The sequence below is a fragment of the Temnothorax longispinosus genome, chromosome 4 (assembly GCF_030848805.1).
Source record: "Temnothorax longispinosus isolate EJ_2023e chromosome 4, Tlon_JGU_v1, whole genome shotgun sequence".
Taxonomy (NCBI): Eukaryota; Metazoa; Arthropoda; class Insecta; order Hymenoptera; family Formicidae; genus Temnothorax; species Temnothorax longispinosus.
Genome location: NC_092361.1, coordinates 17,029,705 through 17,051,950, shown reverse-complemented (window position 1 = coordinate 17,051,950; position 22,246 = coordinate 17,029,705). Strand labels below are relative to the sequence as shown.

The 22,246-nt window shown below is 30.4% G+C and overlaps 5 protein-coding genes and 1 long non-coding RNA gene across 12 annotated transcripts; 1 reads left to right on the top strand and 5 right to left on the bottom strand.

The window, feature by feature from the left end:
* Positions 1 to 256: 256 nt before the first annotated feature.
* Positions 257 to 2,975, bottom strand: LOC139811307 (odorant receptor 46a-like). Of its 2 annotated transcripts, XM_071775503.1 has the most exons (6): positions 2,740 to 2,975; positions 2,145 to 2,576; positions 1,561 to 1,893; positions 973 to 1,174; positions 709 to 864; positions 257 to 473 (listed from the first exon to the last, which is right to left on the bottom strand). In XM_071775503.1, the coding sequence occupies exons 2-6, from the start codon at positions 2,570 to 2,572 to the stop codon at positions 426 to 428; spliced, it is 1,167 nt and encodes a 388-aa protein (XP_071631604.1). In that variant the 5' UTR covers positions 2,573 to 2,576; positions 2,740 to 2,975; the 3' UTR covers positions 257 to 425. The 2 variants fall into 2 exon arrangements, with proteins under 2 accessions (XP_071631604.1, XP_071631605.1); XM_071775504.1 differs by having other exon boundaries at positions 2,145 to 2,975.
* Positions 2,976 to 2,993: 18 nt separating this feature from the next.
* Positions 2,994 to 8,071, bottom strand: LOC139811335 (odorant receptor 46a-like). The gene is made up of 6 exons (XM_071775575.1): positions 6,447 to 8,071; positions 5,647 to 6,034; positions 4,948 to 5,280; positions 4,416 to 4,617; positions 3,974 to 4,126; positions 2,994 to 3,882 (listed from the first exon to the last, which is right to left on the bottom strand). Exons 2-6 carry the CDS (start codon positions 5,997 to 5,999, stop codon positions 3,835 to 3,837), a joined length of 1,089 nt encoding a protein of 362 aa, XP_071631676.1. The 5' UTR covers positions 6,000 to 6,034; positions 6,447 to 8,071; the 3' UTR covers positions 2,994 to 3,834.
* An 898-nt stretch (positions 8,072 to 8,969) lies between these two features.
* Positions 8,970 to 12,086, bottom strand: LOC139811317 (odorant receptor 46a-like). 3 transcript variants are annotated; one of them, XM_071775528.1, is made up of 6 exons: positions 11,948 to 12,086; positions 10,849 to 11,853; positions 10,372 to 10,707; positions 9,914 to 10,115; positions 9,490 to 9,645; positions 8,970 to 9,167 (listed from the first exon to the last, which is right to left on the bottom strand). In XM_071775528.1, the coding sequence occupies exons 2-6, from the start codon at positions 11,208 to 11,210 to the stop codon at positions 9,111 to 9,113; spliced, it is 1,113 nt and encodes a 370-aa protein (XP_071631629.1). In that variant the 5' UTR covers positions 11,211 to 11,853; positions 11,948 to 12,086; the 3' UTR covers positions 8,970 to 9,110. The 3 variants fall into 3 exon arrangements, with proteins under 3 accessions (XP_071631629.1, XP_071631631.1, XP_071631630.1); XM_071775530.1 differs by lacking the exon at positions 11,948 to 12,086 and having other exon boundaries at positions 10,372 to 10,460; positions 10,575 to 10,707; positions 10,849 to 11,847; XM_071775529.1 differs by lacking the exon at positions 11,948 to 12,086 and having other exon boundaries at positions 10,849 to 10,913; positions 10,992 to 11,812.
* Positions 12,070 to 13,034, top strand: LOC139811343 (uncharacterized). The gene is made up of 2 exons (XR_011731611.1): positions 12,070 to 12,187; positions 12,307 to 13,034. It is a non-coding gene; the product is annotated as an uncharacterized lncRNA (long non-coding RNA).
* Positions 13,035 to 13,535: 501 nt separating this feature from the next.
* Positions 13,536 to 17,239, bottom strand: LOC139811306 (odorant receptor 46a-like). Of its 3 annotated transcripts, XM_071775500.1 has the most exons (7): positions 17,068 to 17,239; positions 16,250 to 16,605; positions 15,751 to 16,086; positions 15,308 to 15,509; positions 14,919 to 15,074; positions 13,819 to 13,897; positions 13,536 to 13,721 (listed from the first exon to the last, which is right to left on the bottom strand). In XM_071775500.1, the coding sequence occupies exons 1-6, from the start codon at positions 17,212 to 17,214 to the stop codon at positions 13,835 to 13,837; spliced, it is 1,260 nt and encodes a 419-aa protein (XP_071631601.1). In that variant the 5' UTR covers positions 17,215 to 17,239; the 3' UTR covers positions 13,536 to 13,721; positions 13,819 to 13,834. The 3 variants fall into 3 exon arrangements, with proteins under 3 accessions (XP_071631601.1, XP_071631602.1, XP_071631603.1); XM_071775501.1 differs by lacking the exon at positions 13,819 to 13,897; XM_071775502.1 differs by having other exon boundaries at positions 16,250 to 17,208.
* Positions 17,240 to 18,937: 1,698 nt separating this feature from the next.
* On the bottom strand, positions 18,938 to 22,066 carry LOC139811315 (odorant receptor 46a-like). Of its 2 annotated transcripts, none has more exons than XM_071775526.1 (6): positions 21,305 to 22,048; positions 20,771 to 21,199; positions 20,290 to 20,625; positions 19,845 to 20,046; positions 19,464 to 19,619; positions 18,938 to 19,133 (listed from the first exon to the last, which is right to left on the bottom strand). In XM_071775526.1, exons 2-6 carry the CDS (start codon positions 21,130 to 21,132, stop codon positions 19,077 to 19,079), a joined length of 1,113 nt encoding a protein of 370 aa, XP_071631627.1. In that variant the 5' UTR covers positions 21,133 to 21,199; positions 21,305 to 22,048; the 3' UTR covers positions 18,938 to 19,076. The 2 variants fall into 2 exon arrangements, with proteins under 2 accessions (XP_071631627.1, XP_071631628.1); XM_071775527.1 differs by having other exon boundaries at positions 19,033 to 19,133; positions 19,464 to 19,503; positions 19,586 to 19,619; positions 20,771 to 22,066.
* Positions 22,067 to 22,246: the final 180 nt, after the last annotated feature.

Genomic DNA, 22,246 nt, shown 5'->3' with positions numbered 1-22,246 from the left:
TCGTTAGTTGCTATCACAGTTTTGTCACGAAGGATATTGTACTCTCGAATTATATTAAAGATTGGCACAAATACTGTATAGAAAAGAACCAAAAAATAAAATGTAAAAAGTGTGTCATCTTGCCTCGGTCTCCCCTAATGTTTGGACTGAATGGAAACGATAATCGAAGTAATCTGTTCTTCCATGGTCATTTCTGTAAGATTTCTTAACTTTATAATACACAACAGAAATATATAAATAATATCTGGAAAAGATATAATATTACCATTTCATACTATAAATTATTATTTTCTGTACTCTCTTATGATAAAATATTAATTTTTTAAAAGTACATTGTTACCAAATTTTAACTCGACATTTATTTATACATTGAATAATATTTATCAAATTATTATATTCCACATGCAATTTTCTTAGCGCTGGTTTTATACCCGTTGCAGTAAAGTGTATGTTGAATATGATATTCTAAGTACCTGCAACGCATAAGTGCATATGAAATTGTTTTAATGGCGTTAACGATAATCTAACAATAAAAAAAACTTTATCAATAATAGTGCAATGTGACTTTGACTCCGTGTACTTAATTACATTGTTACTGTTGAGCAGAAATACGTGTGAATTAAGATTAACATGTATAACTCCAAAGAAAGAAAAAATACGCGAAAGACATTTTATTAATATAATTGGCTGCAAATATAATAAATTTACCCCTACGAAGGATTCAAGATTCATGGAAAAGAGATATGCGCTAGTAAATTCGATAGGAATCGTTGCTCGATTCATAATCATCAAAAGAGCTTTTTTAAAGCTGTCGTTCAATTCCGGCCAATCCATTTCAAAAACATGATCAATTATCTGAAGGCTCTATAAATAGATGATAAAACATTAAAATAATATTTACGCACAGTATAGTCATGATTAAGAAATATTGAAATAATATAACTATTAATAAAATATGAATTGCACACGTACTTTTAATTTGACTTCATTTCCAAACCAACAGTAAATAAAAATTTCTATCATCATGCAGACAGTGTATAATACTAACGGAAGATATTTCGCGCTTAAAGTTGTCTGGGCCAGTTGATACAAATTGGAACACACCACCAGCATACTTGTTATAAACTGAATAGCGATTATCTTCGCAAATCTTTCATTCACCACGGAAGCAAAGCTGCAATTCAGTAGATAGTTTATTTTGCAAGTGAAGTAATTGTCCATTCTTAATTGTAATAAAATAATTTTAATTTCTTTATTCTTAAATATATGTTAACCACCAATGTGGCAAAAAATTGCCCACTTTTGTTAGATCATGTTTTCTCCGATCACTAATAACGAATCTCAATTCCAAAGAAAATTAATTTAAAGCATTAATTGCATATTAATTACATAATTCCATTAAATAATGTACATTAGAAAATTTAATTTCCAAAATACGTTGGGGACATAATATGGAAAAATTTTAAAGATTGAAAGTTGCGAATTAAAATATCTCATAGATGCGAATCAGATCAATTCTTGTCCATGATTTGCAACAATTAAAACCCGTACGAAACTGACTCATATATAAGGTCATGATGACGTACGCAGTCGCGCAAGTTTTTCCAGGTATGTGATTTATTCAGTCGGTATTCCAATATCTCGATCTGACAGCAAACGTGCAGCAAGAGACCGCAGATGAAGCAATCGCAGGCGAGATTGACCAGAGCGCATGTTGCCATACTTATTAACTGATGAGTGTATACGAGGGAGAATAACGCCGAAGAGGAGTAGTTGAACGGCAGCCAGGCTTTGTACGTTAGGTCCCCCGTTCTGAAGTTCGTGAACAAAGAAGTCAGAGCGATGCACACGCATGTCGATTCAACCAAAACGAAGCAAAATAAAGTGTTGTTCCTGCAAAACAATTTAAAAATTTGTTACAAAACTGGTCTACGTCTTTATTTCTTTTTATCCGTTCCAAATGCGGTTGATATTTACTTCGAGAATTCGAACTACTCGCACATTATTATTGTTTTTCAACAATTTTATTCTCTAATTCTACTATTGTTGTTTTACTATTGCATCACTTCCACGAATAAAACTCATAAAACACTTTCTGCGGATAAACACTTATTATAAGAAATATAATTAAATATAATATTTACCGTATTATTTTGTCAAAATTTTGGCGGATTTTTAGTTCGCCGGGTATCTCCGGTCTAAATGATGTTTCGGTAAGAGTATTAATAATGTCCGCTACATTCTTACGATTCAGCCACAAACTGGATATCTTAAAGATCCCGATGCACACAGCCATCATTATGTACAAAATACTAGTAAATTCCTCTGGATTTTCGGCATTCAGAACCAGGGCCACAAATTGAGAAATCGCAAAAGTATACAATAGAAGAATCACAAGAAACGTATAAACGTTATAAATTGTATGTTTGTATGAGGATATCCACGACAACGGTCGCCAGCATCCAGCAACCGTCATTAATGCGAGCGTATGCTTTAACAAATCTGTTTTATCTTCCGTTTTATCATATCGAACGTGATTCTTTTCGACACTAGATTCACCGGAAATTAACATTTCTCTACAATTATTACACAATTTGGATACAAAAAGAAAGAAAGCTTTCTATAAAGCTACAAAAAGCTGATCCTCTATACACATCAATAGCATATATAAATAACATTAAATTCTAATAAATTTGAAGATTACAGAAATACACGAAGAAGCTTATTATTGTAACTTACGAAAAATTGAATATTGCATTAAATCTTTTTATAAAATAAATTTACGGAGGTTCTATAGAAACTAGTATAAATTCCGGTCGCGTAGTAGATAATAACGGGTAAGATTTTCTACGATACTGACAACCTTGAAATTTCCATAGACATTGTCTATAGAAAATGTTTTCCGTCTACAGACCCCTATTCGGCATTTATGTCATTATTATAATGTAGAAATTAGCAATGTCGCATCTACTGATAGAATATTTTTATTTCAGGTTGAGTCTCCGGCGGTAATTTTTTCAAATGCAAACTTTATGCGACAATAATGTAATGTGATATTATTATCATACGAAAGTCGAGATACTGAGATAAAACGATAGATATACGGAAGGGCTTCGCTATCCGCTTATAGACCATCGATGATTTGCCTCCATGTAATTTTGATGAAGGTAAATTCTCATCCGTCTAAAAGTTACTTTATTTCACTATTACTATCAGTGTCTGTTCAGTATTGTCTCGCGCTACTTCCAGTTGCAATTTATTCTGCTCTTCGCATCGATTTCCACATTTGCATATTTTGAGCGAAGATAAGTGCAAATAGAAACATGTATACCTGCCTAAATATAATCAACCGTTAAACAAATCTATCTACATTTTACCAATTATCTTCACTGATATACTATTCTTTTTTTATTTTTTTTTCGTGTTTACAAGATTGTCTGTTATGCATTATTAACTGTTATTCTAATTTATTTAACGATTTATCTTTGGAGATCTTGCACTTTTTGAGATATCTGCATTGTAACTTTTTTATTAATGAAATTTGATTATATTTGAGTATATTTAATCTCAGTCTTCGATTTTGATGATAAATATTTGATGAGAAATGTGAGTGATGGGTAATACAAGAAATACAGATAAATAATATTTTCTTTATTTATATATGTAATATATGCGATATATGCAACTGCGCAGACAGGAGACTACAATTACCATCCAAGGTATTTTCATACTTATTGTCCAATGTTTCTTAACATATGCACTGCACATATTTTAAATACTATTTGTTCTTCTTCCTTTAGTAGCATTTATCATCACTATTCTTTTCGTGTTTGTTTAAGTCGCTTTAAGTATATTGTATACTGAATATGACATTTTAAGCAACTAAAGAATATATTAATTTTTATGTAACAATTTTTAACTCAATCCGCTATTGCAGCTATATATATCAAAGTATAATAAATTTATCCCTAACCTTCACGAAAGAATCTAGATTCACTGAAATGTGTGCACTAGAAAATTCGATAGGCATCAGAGAGCGATTCATAATTATTATAAGATTCTCTTTTACTTTCTTGTCTGCTGTTACCCAATCCATTCCAAAAATTTTATCGGAGAATTGAATGCTCTATAATAGAAGTTGTCAGAAGAATATGATTTTAATTTGACATTTTTTGTTGCAGTAAATAATGTTTAAATGTATATATCAACATAACGTTAAACTTAAATTAAAACATTTTGTTTTAGTTTATTATTATTAATCCTAAAATTAATAATAATAAACCATCCTGGGATTTTGTGTGTGTGTGTGTGTGTGTGTGTGTGTGTGTGTGTGTTATCATTATTTTTAAATACATTCACAAAACGCGTTCAGTATGTATGCTGTACGCACTTACTTATATTACTCGTTATATTACCTTTAATTTTACTTCGTTTCCGTACCAAGAATAGATAAAAATTTGCATACACATACAGATTGTGTACATCATCAGTGGAACATATTTTACGCTTAATGTGGTTTTTGCCAATCGATAAAGATTGGAGCATACCACTAGCATGCTCGCTATGAATTGGACGGCAATTATAACCCTGAACTTTTCATTCATTGTGTATGCAAACCTAGAGAAAAAACAATATAATTGTTTATCTTTAAAATTATTTATTACTTATGATTAAAAAACATTATCTTTAAAATTATTATTGCTTATAATTAAACATTACCATATACCATATTCTCGATTGAACTAAACAATCTTTATCTGATTAATAAAGAAAATTTCACATACGTATATGTTTGCAAAATATAAAGAAATATTAAAATAATTAAAATTAGTAATATATATATATATATATATATATATATATATATGTATGCCCTACGTTGCGTGCTTTGTATCTTAAGATCAATTAAAAAAAAATCTAAACGCATAAAATTGTACAAAGACTAACTTATAGATATGATCGTGCTGACGTACACATTCACCCAACTCGCTTTGATTGCGCAAGGCTTTCTTCATACGGCATTCTAAGATCTCGATCTGGCAATAAATATGCAGCAGAAATCCACAAATAATTATATCGCAAGCAACATTCACGATGGACGCAACCGTCAAGCTTATTAATTGGCGAAAGTACGTGAAATAATACACTGTATCGGAGCACTCATAGGGTATCCACTCCCTATACGCTAAATTTCCTTTCCGAAAGTCCGTAAACAAAGATGTCAAATTCATGCATCCGCATGTCATCTCAACCAAAATTGTGTAGATTATAGAATAGGTCCTGCAAAATTACTGTGGAGGCTGGACTAATTCGTGATGACTTTGTTTTGTATTTTTCTCCTTTAATTAAAAAGAAAAAATAATATATTCTCTACTTCTTTCGAATGGCAAAAGATCTCTATTTATCTAGTATTTATTTATTCTTTGTTTTATTAATAAAAGTATTTGCCATTTTATCAATTAAATTAAGAAATTATCTACAATACAAAGTAATTATAGATAATATATAAATAGATGATAATATATTAAATATATAATATCATATAAAACTAATATATATATATAGAGAGAGAGAGAGAATTGTTGAAACGATCAAATTAAAACATGCGGATTCTTTTTTTATTCCTTAAATGTTTCAACTTCTTACCGTACTTTGTTATCATATTTTTGTCGAATCTCAATTTCGTTTGGTTCCAAAGGTTTAAACGGTTTCTCAACCAACGCGTCGGTTAACATTTCAATATTTTTACGATTTAGCAACAGGCTGAATATCTTGCAAGAAGCGATGATCATGGCCAGCATTATATAAAAGGTATCCGTGAAATCGTCGGGATTATTGACATTCAGGATAATGTCCATAAGTTGCGGTAACATGAAGGTAAGCAATAATAAACACATAAGAATTGTGTATACATTGTACATGGTACGTTTACATAATGAGGTCCAGGAGATTGGTCGCCGACATCCCACCGCTGTGAGGACTTTTAATGGAAATTCCATAATTTGCAATTCTCGAAATATTTTTCATTCGATCTCTAGTTTAAGACAAAACATTTGTTATATTGCTCACTATTACACACTACTGCATATTTTTTGTAACTTATCCAAGAGGCATAATTGTGTGATATAATTATGCAAAAAACATTATATATAAAATTAAAATTTACGAACTAAAACAGATTTAAAAAATGAGTTATTTTTACTTAAAAAATTGTATTTTATAATTACAGTTTCATACGTACATAAAAAAATTGCAGTAACACAGTAAAATTTAAAATTTGCTTTTATTTTTTAATTTTACTGTTATTATTAATAAACATAATATTAATAATCATGAGATGTTTTATGCTCAATCGATATTGAAACAAGCGAAATACATATTGCGCAGAATTGCATTTTATCCATTAACTTTAGATAATATAATGTTCAATAATGCAAATGACTTACTCAAATAAGAAATATAAAATAGTGTTTTGTAAAGTTTGCACATTGATTTTAAAGCAATTTTGCAAACTTTAACGAATTTTACAATGTCGAATCTATTATAAACACGCAATACTATAACCGTCTGCATTCATTGTTCGCCTCTTTGTAGAACCTTCGTAGACTACTGCACATGTCATCATAATAATTAGGTGTACCGAACTCGTCATATATTCCGATCGGTAATAATATACTTTTGTAAAATAATATGTATAGCTGTGTCTTTTTTGCGGTCTTCATATAACGACTTATAAACGAAATAAACAGAAATAACGTGGGAGAAACGAAAGCTTGATAGACCATAAATTATGGTGTGTCACCATGAAATTTTAATGCAGCTGTTCTATACTTACGTAGAAAAAATATGGAATTTGTTATTGTGTCGCCAGCTCCGCCTCACATCCGGCTGTCATCGTTCTGCTGCTAATATTGATCTATTCATATTTCTGACAGGGTACGAACGGTTCAAAGAACTCATCAAATATACATGTACACTTGTTTCTCGATTTACGAGATACTGTACATACGTGGTTTTTCTATATACGGTAAATAGTCCCTTCGTTTACGCGGTACTTTTTATACCTACGCGGTCTGAGTTTTACTACAATCTCAAGTACGCGGTCAGAACGTATATCTTTTTATGATGTTTATTGACATTCTTATGTTTGCAACGAGTGTACAAAAACATTAACGATAATACATTCAGTCGCTATACTGAGCTAGCGAAATACTACATTCCGCAAAATTGCACTTTATTTATTCATTAACTTCAGAAAATAAGTATTATATTCAAGTATTACACACAGAAAAATATATACTACCCTCAAGTAAATATTACTTGTTCTAAATATTTGATAAGTTTATATATCCGCAAATCTACCATAAAGTCATCGCAAGCATCACATTTACTCAAAACATATTCTAGATATTAGCAAGTCTAGTACTTGAAATAAGAATATTTAATTAATACAAGAATTCGAATTACTTACTATATACAGTCTACTGAAGAGAAGTATATAATATTCTTGAAAGAAGAATGAATTCTTGTTTTGAGCACAAAATTATGAGCTTTTTTAAGATTTGTGCTAAGTATATCTTAAAGCTATTATTAAGATAATATTCTTTATTGAAGAAACCTATTACTTAAAATAAATAAAATAAGTAATTGCTTTTTTTGGCTGTAGAGTGATATTTTTCTGTGTGTATATACGGTATATCAGACTACTCGTCCCCACTCCATATACGCAGAGTAACAAGAAGTTGGAGAGAAATGTTAAGTCCCAAATCCTATCCGAAGAATTGAATGAAAGTATTTTTGTGTACTGAAACTGACCGGAAGTAATGGCAACTGTGATCAACGTTGAAATCTCAAATGGGAACATATGTCGTGAAAAATATCGTTGAATAGAGCTTGAAAAAAAAAAACATTTTTCATTAGACCCTACAAGTGTTCAAAGTGTTTTCCATTTTGATTCAAACAATTCGATGCCTCGGGATACTACGGATCAGCGTTTTCCTGAAAGATGGATTGGCAGAAGAGGTCCTGTAGCTTGGCCGATCTTCTAATTTGACATCCATGGATTATTTTTTATGAGAACGAGAGTAAAAAACATGGTTTACCCAGCAACATCCAACGACAAGAGAGAACATGAAAGAGCGCATTCGAGAAGCATGCCGATCGCTGAGTGATGCAGAAGCTCTTCGAGATATAGATGACGTCAGAGAGAGTATCCACTTTTGTTTGAATCAAAACGGAAGGCTTTGAACATTTGTAGGGTCTGTAATACAAGATACTTCTTTTTTCGAATACAAAACTTTGAGTTACTTCGAGATACAATCACTTTTCAATTTTCCAGTAATTTCTCCTCAACGGCTGGAGGTACTGCGATTGTGTTTCAATAAAAATTGTTTCTTTTTTTTTTCAAGCTTTATGCAACGATATCCCATAGATATAATCCCATTTAAGATTTCAAAGTTGACTCCAGTTGCCTCTACTTCTGACAATGAGTAGCGATCATGTAACTTTTTTCCCAGAGCGGAAACGTGAAAAGTGAAAATTTTCATGTAACTATCTCTTTCTATTGGTGTTGAATAGAAAGAGATAAACTTTTCACTTTTTACGTTTCTATAGTCCTAGGGGAAAAGATACATGATCGATCCCCTGATCAGTTCCAGAAAACAGAAATACCCCCATTCGATTCTTCGAATAACAGAATTTAGGGCTTAACAATTCTCTCCAACTTTCTGTCACTTCGCATTTACGGAAACATCGGATTGTGGGATACACTCTGTACATATATATAGAATAAAAAAAAGTGTCGGAACTTCTGAATCAAAAATTTCCCAAAACAAATATTTAAAAAAATGTTTTAAATAAATAAAGAAATAAGATTTTTTCAGCTTTTATTACACTGTTATTAGAATATTTATATAAGATTTTACATAAAAATTGCAAAATATATCTAATAAAAGAAGGAAAAACGCGTGTATTAATCAATTATTATTCATCTATTTCTTAATGCTACATAGGGTAAATAACAGAAAACTCAAATAATTAACATTAATCACACAGGTAATTTAAATAGAAAATATGGCTCTCTAGCTCCTCCGTACTACCTTCCATTTGAATTATGTTGTTTGCGTTTGTTGTAGTATATTATAAGCCGAATATGATGTTCTAAGTAACTGTAACAACGGTGCAAATCGTTTTCAAATTTATTTTAAGATTGCTAATTTTGTAAAATATTAAATAAAATGCCAAATAATAAACTATATGTAATACATAGTTACTATAATCTCCAAAAAAACTTCATAAAAATTAGTTCTTTTATAGAAAGAATACAGTTCTCTTATGATAAAATGACAAATTAAGAGATAGATCAAACGTTGTTACGTTGTGTATTATCATTTTTTCAATGTGCAGATTATAAAAATCAGTGTCAACTATTTTTCAATTAAATATTTTTGTTAATTAATTATTAATTGTTTAGTGACTTGTTATACTCACGCCTACAAACGAGTCGAGATTCATTGTGATAATGTAAGCGCACGAAAATTCAATCGGTGTTAATGAACGATTCATAATCATTAACAAATTCTGTTTTCTGCTTTGCTTCATTTTCAGCCATCCCATTCCAAAGATATTAGCGGCGAGTTGAACACTCTGTAAAAAATATAACACGCAAAAAAAATGAATTAAAACACGCACATGAATTAAAACATTACACAAGATTCTCAAGAAGAAATTGTAACTAATGTTTTCTTATTTCGATTATAACAGAGTATTACTACTATTACTAAGTTCATTACAGTTGCATATTGTTATAGATTAACAATTTTATACCTGGTAAGTATTTAATATCGCGTAAGGATAACTTAATAAATTATATAATATATGTTCGAGGTTAGCGAAATATGCACACAATTCGCACCTTTAGCTTCACTTCGTTTCCATACCAGCAATAGATAAGAATCTGCGTCAGCATGGCGAATGTGTATAATATCAATGGAAAGCATTGGGCACTCAACGTCATCTTCGCCAATTGATATAAGTTGAAACACACCACCAGCGTACTCACTACAAATTGAATGGCTATAATAATCTTGAATTTTTCGTTCACCATTAATGCAAATCTACAAAATAAAAATATCTTAAAAAATATCATATTGATTTGAAAACACTTATATACATTTTTATTTTCAAGATCTATTTTAAAATACGTTATATGTCTATTTTAAATACGAAAACAATTAATAACGAGCTCTTATTGTTAACACTCAATATCTATACGCAAAGTTATTTAAAGAAGCTCGACATATAACTGATTTTTTATTTGCCAAATATTTTTTATATCAATTTACAATCTGCAGAATTATTAAAGAAACTAACTTAAATATACAGTCGTGCTGACGTACACATTCACGCAGATTGTTTTGGCCGAGGGAGACCTTTTTCAACCGGCACTCCAGTATTTCGATCTGACAGCATACGTGCAATAATAAACCACAAATTAAACTGTCGCATGCTACGTTCACCATGGAGCCGAAAAACGTGCACACTAACTGACGAGCGTATATGACACAGAATACCACCTCGGACGTGTAGTTGTACGGTGTCCATTCTCTGTACGTTAAAGTACTTTTCCGGAAATCCGTGAATAATGATATCAACGCGGTGCTTGCACACGTCGTCTCGATCAAAATTGTGTACCATAAAGTGTTGATCCTATATAATGGCTGAGCGATTTATTAAGAACATTTTTGTTTGAACTGTTGTTTTGCACAATATCTAATTAATCTTAAAAGATTTAAACATTTTTGTTCTTAGAAATACAGAGAGAGAGAGAGAGTTTTTGCTTATACTTACTGTATTGTTCTGTCGAACTTGTGGCGAATTTCTATTTCGTCAGCCTCCAATGGGATAAATGGTTTCTGGGTAAGAATATTGGTTAATATTCCTATATTTTTGCGATTTACCAAAAGACCGACTATTTTACAACATGAATTCACCATGGCGAGCATGAAATAGAAAGTATCAGTAAAATCGTCGGTATTATCGACATTCAGAATGATATCCAAAAGTTGAAACAGCAGAAAGGTGCACAGCAGCAATACTACGAAAGTCGTATATATGTTATACACAGTACGTTTACACAATGTTGTCCAAGAATCCGGTGGCCAACATCCCACAACCGTAAGAATTTTTAATGTAAATTCAAGAACCTGCATTTTTCGTGTTATTGATCTCACTCTCGAAGATACCAAAACGTCAATAACGTTATACTGAATTACTCTTGTTATTGTAATTTATGTGAAGTATAATAAAGTATATTAACGTTTCCTTTACTAATTAATAATAATATTAAATATAAATGCTAATAAATTGAACTGCTCTCACAAAACATTAACTGTTGATTGATCATTATATATAGCACGAGCTTCCGACATAGATATTTGTTTAATATATATGATATAATACAATGATACAAAGAAGATTCCATGTATCATACGTAAATATAATTAATTTTGCAGTTTCAAGCTAATCCGTCCATAAGTAGAAAATACAAGGATTAAAAAAATTCAAAGTTTCTTCCTATGTGTAAAATGCGAAAGTTGTTTTCTCTTTATCAATAGCACCGTGAACCAACTTTGCGAAAGTCCAAACCTCAGAATGTCTATAGTCGCATGATATGACTTTCTGCGACTACATGAACCCTGCTGTATTCTAGTTTCCCCTCCGTGTTCGGTAACTATATAATTATCGTAATACCGAGCTCGCAATATCGTTCCCCACTTTCCTGTAGCGGTCCGCATAGGCAATCGTTGTCAACTTTATACACTTATACGACAGCCATATAATATAATGATACATCTAAATATATCGAGGAAAATATAAGAAAGTGAAAATATAAGAAGCAAATATAAGAAAGTCGCAGAAACTTAATAAATTATGAATTGAATTTTACCTTTATAAAATCATAATGTATGTAATCAACCAGTTTACTTAGTAAATATTTATCAGTATCGCTAGCTCTATACATGTTTTTACCATTTGTCTCAAATTCTAATGTTCAATTTCGTTTCTGGTATCGACTTGAACAGTCATAATCTCTGACAAAATATAAAATATAGAAAAAAATTTTTTATATAAGTGTACGTGCATATATATATATATATATATACATATATATATACAGCATTATTAGGTATTTATTATATATATTAAAACGCCTTTTTAAATTTTTACTTTTTCCTAATAAGAATTTATTAAATAAATAATTACAATAAGACGCATTATATGCAGTTGCCGTTTATTTGTTCACAGATGTAATACTAACTGTGATGCAAACTTCTACAGATATAAATAACTATCAACAACAAGTTGATATATTGGAAAACATTTTAGTAATCTCAATTTTATTTATACTTTATACTCATAACTCTTATACTTGTTTTATAAGTATAAGTATGTTATATTTTAAGTAACTGCAACAAATATATACAAAGTTTGTGTTTCATTTTTCAATTCTTATTACATTTATCTAATATAGGTACTTTGTTTAACGTTACTATTATCGCAATATTTACGTCACACTAATTTTCCGACCAATTTATTTATAAATTGTTTATCCCTTACTTTCTAAAACTAAACAAAATAGTCAATAATAAAAATCTATTGTCAATTGCGCCAATAAAATACATATTTTATCATGAAATATGTTAATTATGAAATTACAAATTAATTTTTTTACTAACCCCAATAAGAGAATCGAGATTCATTGACAGAACATAAGTACTGATAAATTCTATTGGTATTTCTGAACGAGTCATAATTATCAATAAACTTTCTTTGAGGTTTCTGTCCATCGTTACTCCATCTATCGCGTTTAAACTCCCCTAATAAAAGATGTTTCTTCTTTCGGATCCTCAACTTTGTATTATAAGTTCGACATCATCACCTTTCAATTTTCCAGTCGTTTCTCTTTAATGGTTGGAGATACTGCGATTATGTACGAAATAAATAAAAAATACAAATAAAAAGAGTTTTTTTTTTCACAAGCTCTATTCGACGATATACTTACAACTATGTTCCCATTTAAGATTTCAAAGTTGGCTTTAATTGCCACTACTTTCGGTCAGTTCCAGAAAAAACGGAAACACTCTTGTTCGATTCTTTAGATAGGATTTGGGGCTTAACATTTCTCTCCAATTTTCTGTCATCTCGCGTTTACGTTTACGGAAAAATTAGTCTGATACATCCTGTATATAAAGGATATTTGGAGATTCATAGAACAAACTTTAAGGGATAACAGGTCTCACAAAATTTTTGTTAAGAAACCCGTTGTCCCATGGGTCTTGAAACCCTATATAGAGTGAAGAAAAAGTGTCAGAATTCCTGAATCGAAAACTTCCCAAATCAAATACTTTTGAAAAAATTGTTTTAAATAAATAAGACTTTCTCAGCTTTTATAACACTGTTGGAATATTTACAGAAAATTCTATATAAAAATCGCAAATTACTATGTAATAAAAAAAGAAACATGCTTGTATAAATTATTTATTATTTATGTATTTGTTGACACCATATAATAGATAACAAGAAACTTAAATATTTAGCATTAATTACACAGGTAGTTTAATTAGAAAATACGGCTCTCTAGCTTCTATACTCTTTCATTCGAATTACGTTGTTTGCGTTTGTTGTAGTATATTATAAGCTGAATATGATGCTTTAAGTAACTGTAACAACAAAATTGTTTTTAAATTATTTTGTGATTGCTAATTTTGCAAAATATTAAATAAAATTGCCAAATAATAGACTATATGTAATACATACTTAGGGGAGACCAGGGCTATTCGTGACACTGCTGAAATTTTGTCGCGGGCCTAACTTTAAAATGCTTGCTGCTAGAAACCTGTAATATCAATCACAGATGTTTCTTAGTGTCCTCTAGGTACCAACGGAATGGCATTTGCGTGTCAACCATTTTTCTCTCTTGTCAGTGACAGAAAGTTTGATTTCAAATGCTCAAATAAATTTTTTTAAATCCCAAAAATTTGTTTTCTCGCCGAATAAAATAATAAGAGATCCGAAACGGTAAGTTGTATTCAGTCACTCGACTTCACTAAGCATAATGCATGAGTAGATTTTATGGTATTCTTTCTTATCTGTAAGTCACGGATCATGAATAAGGAAAAATCACGCCGGGGCATTTCGTGACACGAGCAATCGGGACAACCAAAAACGCCATGCACGAATAAGCGTTCAAAGGAAAAACCAATTTGCAGGGGCCGTGGACGCCTTCGAGAAGTAGTTTCCGTAATCGAATGTGAGCAATGAAGGCAATTAATGGAACAGGCGTTACATTTTTCCTCATAATTTTTTATACATAAAGGCTTTTTCAAAGTACAAAGTAGATAAAAATTGCAAAAACGAAAGAAATCTGTATAGTTTGTTCAATCAGAGAAAGTATTACGCATTATTCCGTGGTTTGTCACGAATTACCCCGGCTTCGGGGCAATTCGTGACACATGACACAGCGATACATTTCTTGATATATTTCGAGACTCGTGAGAGAAAAACCTACATATTTTTTTTTTAACTAGAGAGATGGACAATTACATCGCACTAATAAAAATTTTTTAAACATTTATACGACGCGAAAAAAAAAATTTGAAACAAAAATGTGTCACGAATAGCCCCGGTCTCCCCTACTATAATCTCCAAAAAGCTTCATAAAAATTAATTCTTATATAGAAAGAATACAATTCTTATGATAAAATAACATATATATAATTTAGAAATATAAATCAAACGTTGTTACGTGGTGTATCATAAATTTTCAATGTGCAGATTATAAAAATCAGTGTTCACTATTTTCAAATAAATATCTTTGTTAATTAATTATTAATTATTTAGTGACTTGTTATACTTACGCCTACAAAAGAATCGAGATTCATTGTGAGAATGTACGCGCTAGAAAATTCAATCGGTGTTAATGAACGAATCATAATTATTAATAAATTCTGTTTTCTGCTTTGCTTCATTGTCAACCAACCCATTCCAAAGATATTAGCGGCGAGTTGAACACTCTGTAAAAAATATAACACGCACATGAATGAAAACATTATACAAGATCCTCAAGAAGAAATTGTAACTAACGTTTTCTTATTTTGATTATATCAGAGTATTATTAAGTTTGTTACAGTTACTTGTAATAAATTAACAATTTTATACCTGATGGTGAGTATTTAATATCGCGTAAGTATTTAATAAATTATATGATATATGTTCGAGTTTTACGAAATATGCACATAATTCGCACCTTTAGCTTCACTTCGTTTCCATACCAGCAATAGATAAGAATCTGTGTCAGCATGGAGCATGTGTATAATATCAATGGAAAGCATTGGGCACTCAACGTCATCTTCGCCAATTGATATAAGTTGGAGCACACCACCAGCGTACTCACCACAAATTGAATGGCTATAATAATTTTGAATTTTTCGTTCACCATTAGTGCAAATCTACAAAATAAATATATTTTAGAGAAAACATATTAATTTGAAAACTTTCACATACATATTTATTTTAAAGATATTTTTTAAAATAATATATACATTTTAAATATAAAAATAATTAATATTGAGCTCTTGTTAACATTCAATAGCAAAATTATTCAAAGAAGCGCTACGTACAACTGATTTTTAATTTTTCAAATATTTTTTTCACCAATTCACAATCTGCAGAATTATTAAAGAAACTAACTTAAATATACAGTCGTGCTGACGTACACATTCACGCAGATTGTTTTGGCCGAGGGAGATCTTTTTCAGCCGGCACTCCAGTATTTCGATCTGACAGCATACGTGCAATAATAAACCACAAATCAAACTGTCGCATGCTACGTTCACCATGGAGCCGACAGTCGAGCTTATTAACTGTCGAGTGTACATGACACAAAATAACACCTCAGATGTGTAGTTATGCGGGGTCCATTCTCTGTACGTTAAATTTCCTTTACGAAAATTCGTGAATAATGATGTCAACACGATGCATGCAATCGTCGACTCGATCAAAATTGTGTACCATAGAGTGTTGTTCCTATATAATGACTAAGCGGTTTATTAAGAACATTTTTCTCTGTACTGTTGTTTTATACAATTTAATTAATCTTAAAAAGTTGAAATATTTTTGCGTTCTTAAAAATAGAGAGAAAGAGAGAGAGAGAGAGAGAGAGAGAGAGAGAGAGTTTTTTTATACTTACTGTATTGTTTTGTCGAATTTGTGGCGAATTTCTATTTCGTCAGCCTCCAATGGGATGAATGGTTTCTGGGTAAGAATATTGGTTAATATTTTTATATTTTTGCGATTTACCAAAAGACCGATCATTTTACAACAAGAAATGACCATGGCAAGCATGACGTAGAAAGTATCAGTAAAGTCGTCGGTATTGTCGACGTTCAGAATGATATCCATAAGTTGAGACAGCAGAAAGGTGAACAGCAACGATATTAGAAGAGCCGAATATATGTTATACACAGTACGTTTACACAGCGATGTCCAAGAATTCGGTGGCCAACATCCCACAACCGTAAGAATTTTTAATGTAAATTCAAGAACCTGCATTTTTCATGTTCTTGATCTCACTCCCGAAGATATTATACCAAAACGTTAATAACGTTATACTGATAATTACTTTTGTTATTATTGTAATTCATGTGAAGTGTATAATAAAGTATATTAACGTTTCCTTTACTAATTAGTAATAATATTAAATGTAAATGCTAATAAATTGAACTGCTCTCACAAAAACATTAACTGTTGATTGATCATTATATATAGCACGATCTTCCGACATAGATATTTGTTTAATATATATGATATAATACAACGATACAAAGAAGATTCCATGTATCATATGTAAATATAATTAATTTTGCAGTTTCAAGCTAATCCGTCCATGAGTAGAAAATACAAGGATTTAAAAAATTCAAAGTTTCTTCCTATGTGTAAAATGCGAAAGTTGTTTTCTCTCTATCAATAGCACCGTGAACCAACTTTGCGAAAGTCCATGTGACAAACCTCAGAATGTCTATAGTCGCATGATATGACTTTCTGACTACATGAACCCTGCTGTATTCTAGTTTCCCCTCCGTGTTCGGTAACTATATAATTATCGTAATACTGAGCTCGCAATATCGTTCCCCACTTTCCTGTAGCGGTCCGCATAGGCAATCGTTGTCAAATACTAACTTTATACACTTATACGACAGCCATATAATATAATGATACATCTAAATATATCGAGAAAAATATAAGAAAGCGAAAATATAAGAAGCGAATATAAGAATGTCGCAGAAACTTAATGAATTATGAATTGCATTTTACCTTTATAAAATCATAATGTATGTAATCAACCAGTTTACTTAGTAAATATTTATCAGTATTGCTAGCTCTATATATGCCTTTACCATTTGTCTCAAATTCTAATGTTCAATTTCGTTTCTGGTATCGACTTGAACAGTCATAATCTCTGACAAAATATAAAATATAGAAAAAATTTTTTTATATAAGTGTACGTGCATATATACGTATATATACAGCATTATTAGGTATTTATTATATTTATTAAAACGCCTTTTTAAATTTTTATTTTTTCCTAATAAGAATTTATTAAATAAATAATTATAATAAGACGCATTATATGCAGTTGCCGTTTATTTGTTCACAGATGTAATACTAACTGTGATGCAAACTTCTACAGCTATAAATAACTATCAACAACAAGTTGATATATTGGAAAACATTTTAGTAATCTCAATTTTATTTATACTTTATATTCATAACTCCTATACTTGTTTTATAAGTATGTTATAAGCTGAATATGACGTTTTAAGTAACTGCAACAAATATATACAGAGTTTGTGTTTCATTTTTCAATTCTTATTACATTTATCTAATATAGGTACTTTATTTAACGTTACTATTATCGCAATATTTACGTCACAATAATTTTCCAAACAATTTTTTTATAAATTGTTTATTTCTTTACTTTCCAAAACTAAACAAAATAGTCAAGAATAAAAATCTATTGTCAATTGCGCCCATAAAATACATATATTATTGTAAAATATATAAATTATAAAACTACAAATTATTTTTTTTACTAACCCCAACAAAAGAATCGAGATTCATTGACAGAACATAACCGCTGATAAATTTTATTAGTATTCCTGAACGAGTCATAATTATCAATAAACTTCCTTTGAGGTTTCTGTCCATCATTACCCCATCTATCGCGTTAAACCCCTCTAATAAAAGATGTCTCTTCTTTCGGATCCTAAATTTTGTATTATAATTTCGACATTGTCACCTTTCAATTTTCCAGTCGTTTCTTTTTAATGGTTGGAGATACTGCGATTATGTACGAAATAAATAAAAAATACAAATAAAAAGAGTTTTTTTTTTCACAAGCTCTATTCGACGATATACTTACAACTATGTTCCCATTTAAGATTTCAAAGTTTGCTTTAATCTCCACTACTTCCGGTCAGTTCCAGAAAAAACGGAAACACTTGTTCGATTTTTTAGATAGGATTTGGGGCTTAACATTTCTCTCCAATTTCCTGTCACCTCGGTTTACGTTTACGGAAAAATTAGTCTGATACATCCTGTATATAAAGAATATTTGGGGATTCATAGAACAAACTTTAAGGGATAATAGGTCTCACCAAATTTTTGTTAAGAAACCCGTTAAGTCCCATGAGTCTTGAAACCCTATATAGAGTGAAGAAAAAGTGTCGAAATTGAATCGAAAACTTCTCAAATCAAATACTTTTGAAAAAATTGTTTTAAATAAATAAGACTTTCTCAGCTTTTATAACACTGTTGATTTACAAAAAATTCTATATAAAAATTGCAAATTACTAAGTAATAAAAAAAGAAAAACGCTTGTATAAGTCATTTATTATTCATTTATTTGTTAACACTATATAATAAATAACAAGAAACTTAAATAATTAGCATTAATTACACAGGTAGTTTAATTAGAAAATACGGTTCTCTAGCTTCTATACTACCTTCCATTCGAATTACTTTGTTTGCGTTTGTTGTAGTATATTATAAGCCGAATATGATGTTTTAAGTAACTGTAACAACGAAATCGTTTTTAAATTTATTTTGTGATTGCTAATTTCGCAAAATATTAAATAATAGGTATTGCCAAATAATAGATTATATGTAATACATAGTTACTATAATCTCCAAAAAGCTTCATAAAAATTAATTCTTATATAGAAAGAATACAATTCTTATGATAAAATAACATATATATAATTTAAGAAATATAAATCAAACGTTGTTACGTGGTGTATCATAAATTTTTCAATGTGCAGATTATAAAAATCAGTGTTCACTATTTTTCAAATAAATATCTTTGTTAATTAATTATTAATTATTTAGTGACTTGTTATACTCACGCCTACAAAAGAATCGAGATTCATTGTGAGAATGTACGCGCTAGAAAATTCAATTGGTGTTAATGAACGAATCATAATTATTAATAAATTCTGTTTTCTGCTTTGCTTCATTGTCAACCAACCCATTCCAAAGATATTAGCGGCGAGTTGAACACTCTGTAAAAAATATAACACGCACATGAATTAAAACATTATACAAGAGCCTCAAGAAGAAATTATAACTAACGTTTTCTTATTTCGATTATATCAGAGTATTATTAAGTTTGTTACAGTTACTTGTAATAAACTAACAATTTTAGGTGAGTAGTTAATATCGCGTAAGTTTTTAATAAATTATATGATATATGTTCAAGTTTTACGAAATATTCACATAATTCGCACCTTTAGCTTCACTTCGTTTCCATACCAGCAATAGATAAGAATCTGTGTCAGCATGGAGCATGTGTATAATATCAATGGAAAGCATTGGGCACTCAACGTCATCTTCGCCAATTGATATAAGTTGGAGCACACCACCAGCGTACTCACCACAAATTGAATGGCTATAATAATTTTGAATTTTTCGTTCACCATTAATGCAAATCTACAAAGTAAATATATTTTAGAGAAAACATATTAACTTGAAAACTCTTACATATATTTTTATTTCAAAGATATTTTTTAAAATAATTATATATACATTTTAAATATAAAAATAATTAATATTGAGCTCTTGTTAACATTCAATAGCAAAATTATTCAAAGAAGCGCTACGTACAACTGATTTTTAATTTTTCAAATATTTTTTCACCAATTCACAATCTGCAGAATTATTAAAGAAACTAACTTAAATATACAGTCGTGCTGACGTACACATTCACGCAGATTGTTTTGGCCGAGGGAGATTTTTTTCAGCCGGCACTCCAGTATTTCGATCTGACAGCATACGTGCAATAATAATCCACAAATCAAACTATCGCATGCTATGTTCACTATGGAGCCGACAGTCGAGCATATTAACTGTCGAGTGTACATGACACAAAATAACACCTCGGATGTGTAGTTATGCGGTGTCCATTCTCTGTATGTTAAATTTCTTTTCCGAAAATTTGTGAATAATGATGTCAACACAATGCATGCACTCGTCGATTCGATCAAAATTGTGTACCATAGAGTGTTGTTTCTATATAATGACTAAGCGGTTTATTAAGAACATTTTTCTTTGTACTGTTGTTTTGTACAATTTAATTAATCTTAAAAAGTTGAAATATTTTTGCGTTTTTAAAAATAGAGAGAGAGAAAGAGAGAAAGAGTTTTTTTATACTTACTGTATTGTTTTGTCGAATTTGTGGCGAATTTCTATTTCGTCAGCCTCCAATGGGATGAATGGTTTCTGGGTAAGAATATTGGTTAATATTTTTATATTTTTGCGATTTACCAAAAGACCGATCATTTTACAACAAGAAATGACCATGGCAAGCATGACGTAGAAAGTATCAGTAAAGTCGTCGGTATTGTCGACGTTCAGAATGATATCCATAAGTTGAGACAGCAGAAAGGTGAACAGCAACGATATTAAAAGAGCCGAATATATGTTATACACAGTACGTTTGCACAGTGATGTCCAAGAATTCGGTGGCCAACATCCCACAACCATAAGTATTTTTAATGTTAATTCAAGAACTTGCATGTTTCTCGTGTTCTTAATCTCACTCTCGAAAATATCAAAACGTTAATAACGTTATATTAAATTATTTCTGTTATTGTAATTTATGTAAATTGTATGACAAAATATATTAACGTTTCTTTATTAATTAATAATAATATTAAATGTAAATGCTAATAAATTAAGCTGTCCTCACAAAATATATTAACTGTTGATTGATTATTATATGTAGCACGCTTTTTCGACATAGATATTTGTGTAATATAAGTAATATGATACAAAGAAGATTTCACGTATGTCGTATATAAATATAATCAATTTTTCAGTATCAAGCCACAATCTACCCATGTAATAGTAAATACGAGGATTAAAAAATTCAGAGTTTCTTCATATGTGTAAAATATGAAAGTCATTCTTTCTATCAATAGCACCGTGAACCAACTTGCGTAATTCCATGCGACAAACCTCAGAATGTCTATAGCCGCATGATATGACCATATGACTTTCTGACTATATGAACCCTACTGTTTTCTAGTTTCCCCTCCATATTCGGTAGCTATATAATTATCGTAATACCAAACTCGCAATATCGTTCTCTTTCTTGAAGCGGTTTGCATAGACAATCATTTTCAAATGCAAACGCTATACATTTACGGCACAACCATGTAATATAACGATATATCTAAATACAGCGGGGAAAATATAAGAAAACGATAAGAAAGTCGTATATAGAAACTTAATAAATTATGGATTGCGTTTTACCTTTATAGAATCATAATATATTAAGTAACCCACCAATTTACTTAGTAAATATTTATCAGTGTCGCTAGCACTATGTTCTTGCCGTTTGCCTCAAATTCTAGTGTCCAATTCTATTTCTGGTATTGATTTGTACAGTCGTAATCTTCGAGAAAATATAAAATATAAAAAAAACCTTTTATATAAATGTAGGGGAGAGTATGGGGTAACTGCGAACACGGTGTAAACGCAAACGATTACTATTGTAGTACATTAGAGTAGTGATATTCTTCCACTTCTCGCACCCAGTGATAGTCCGATACACCTACGCTCAGTGGTACGAGAAGTGGGAGAATATTATATTACTCTAATATACTACAATAGTATCGTTCGCGTTTAC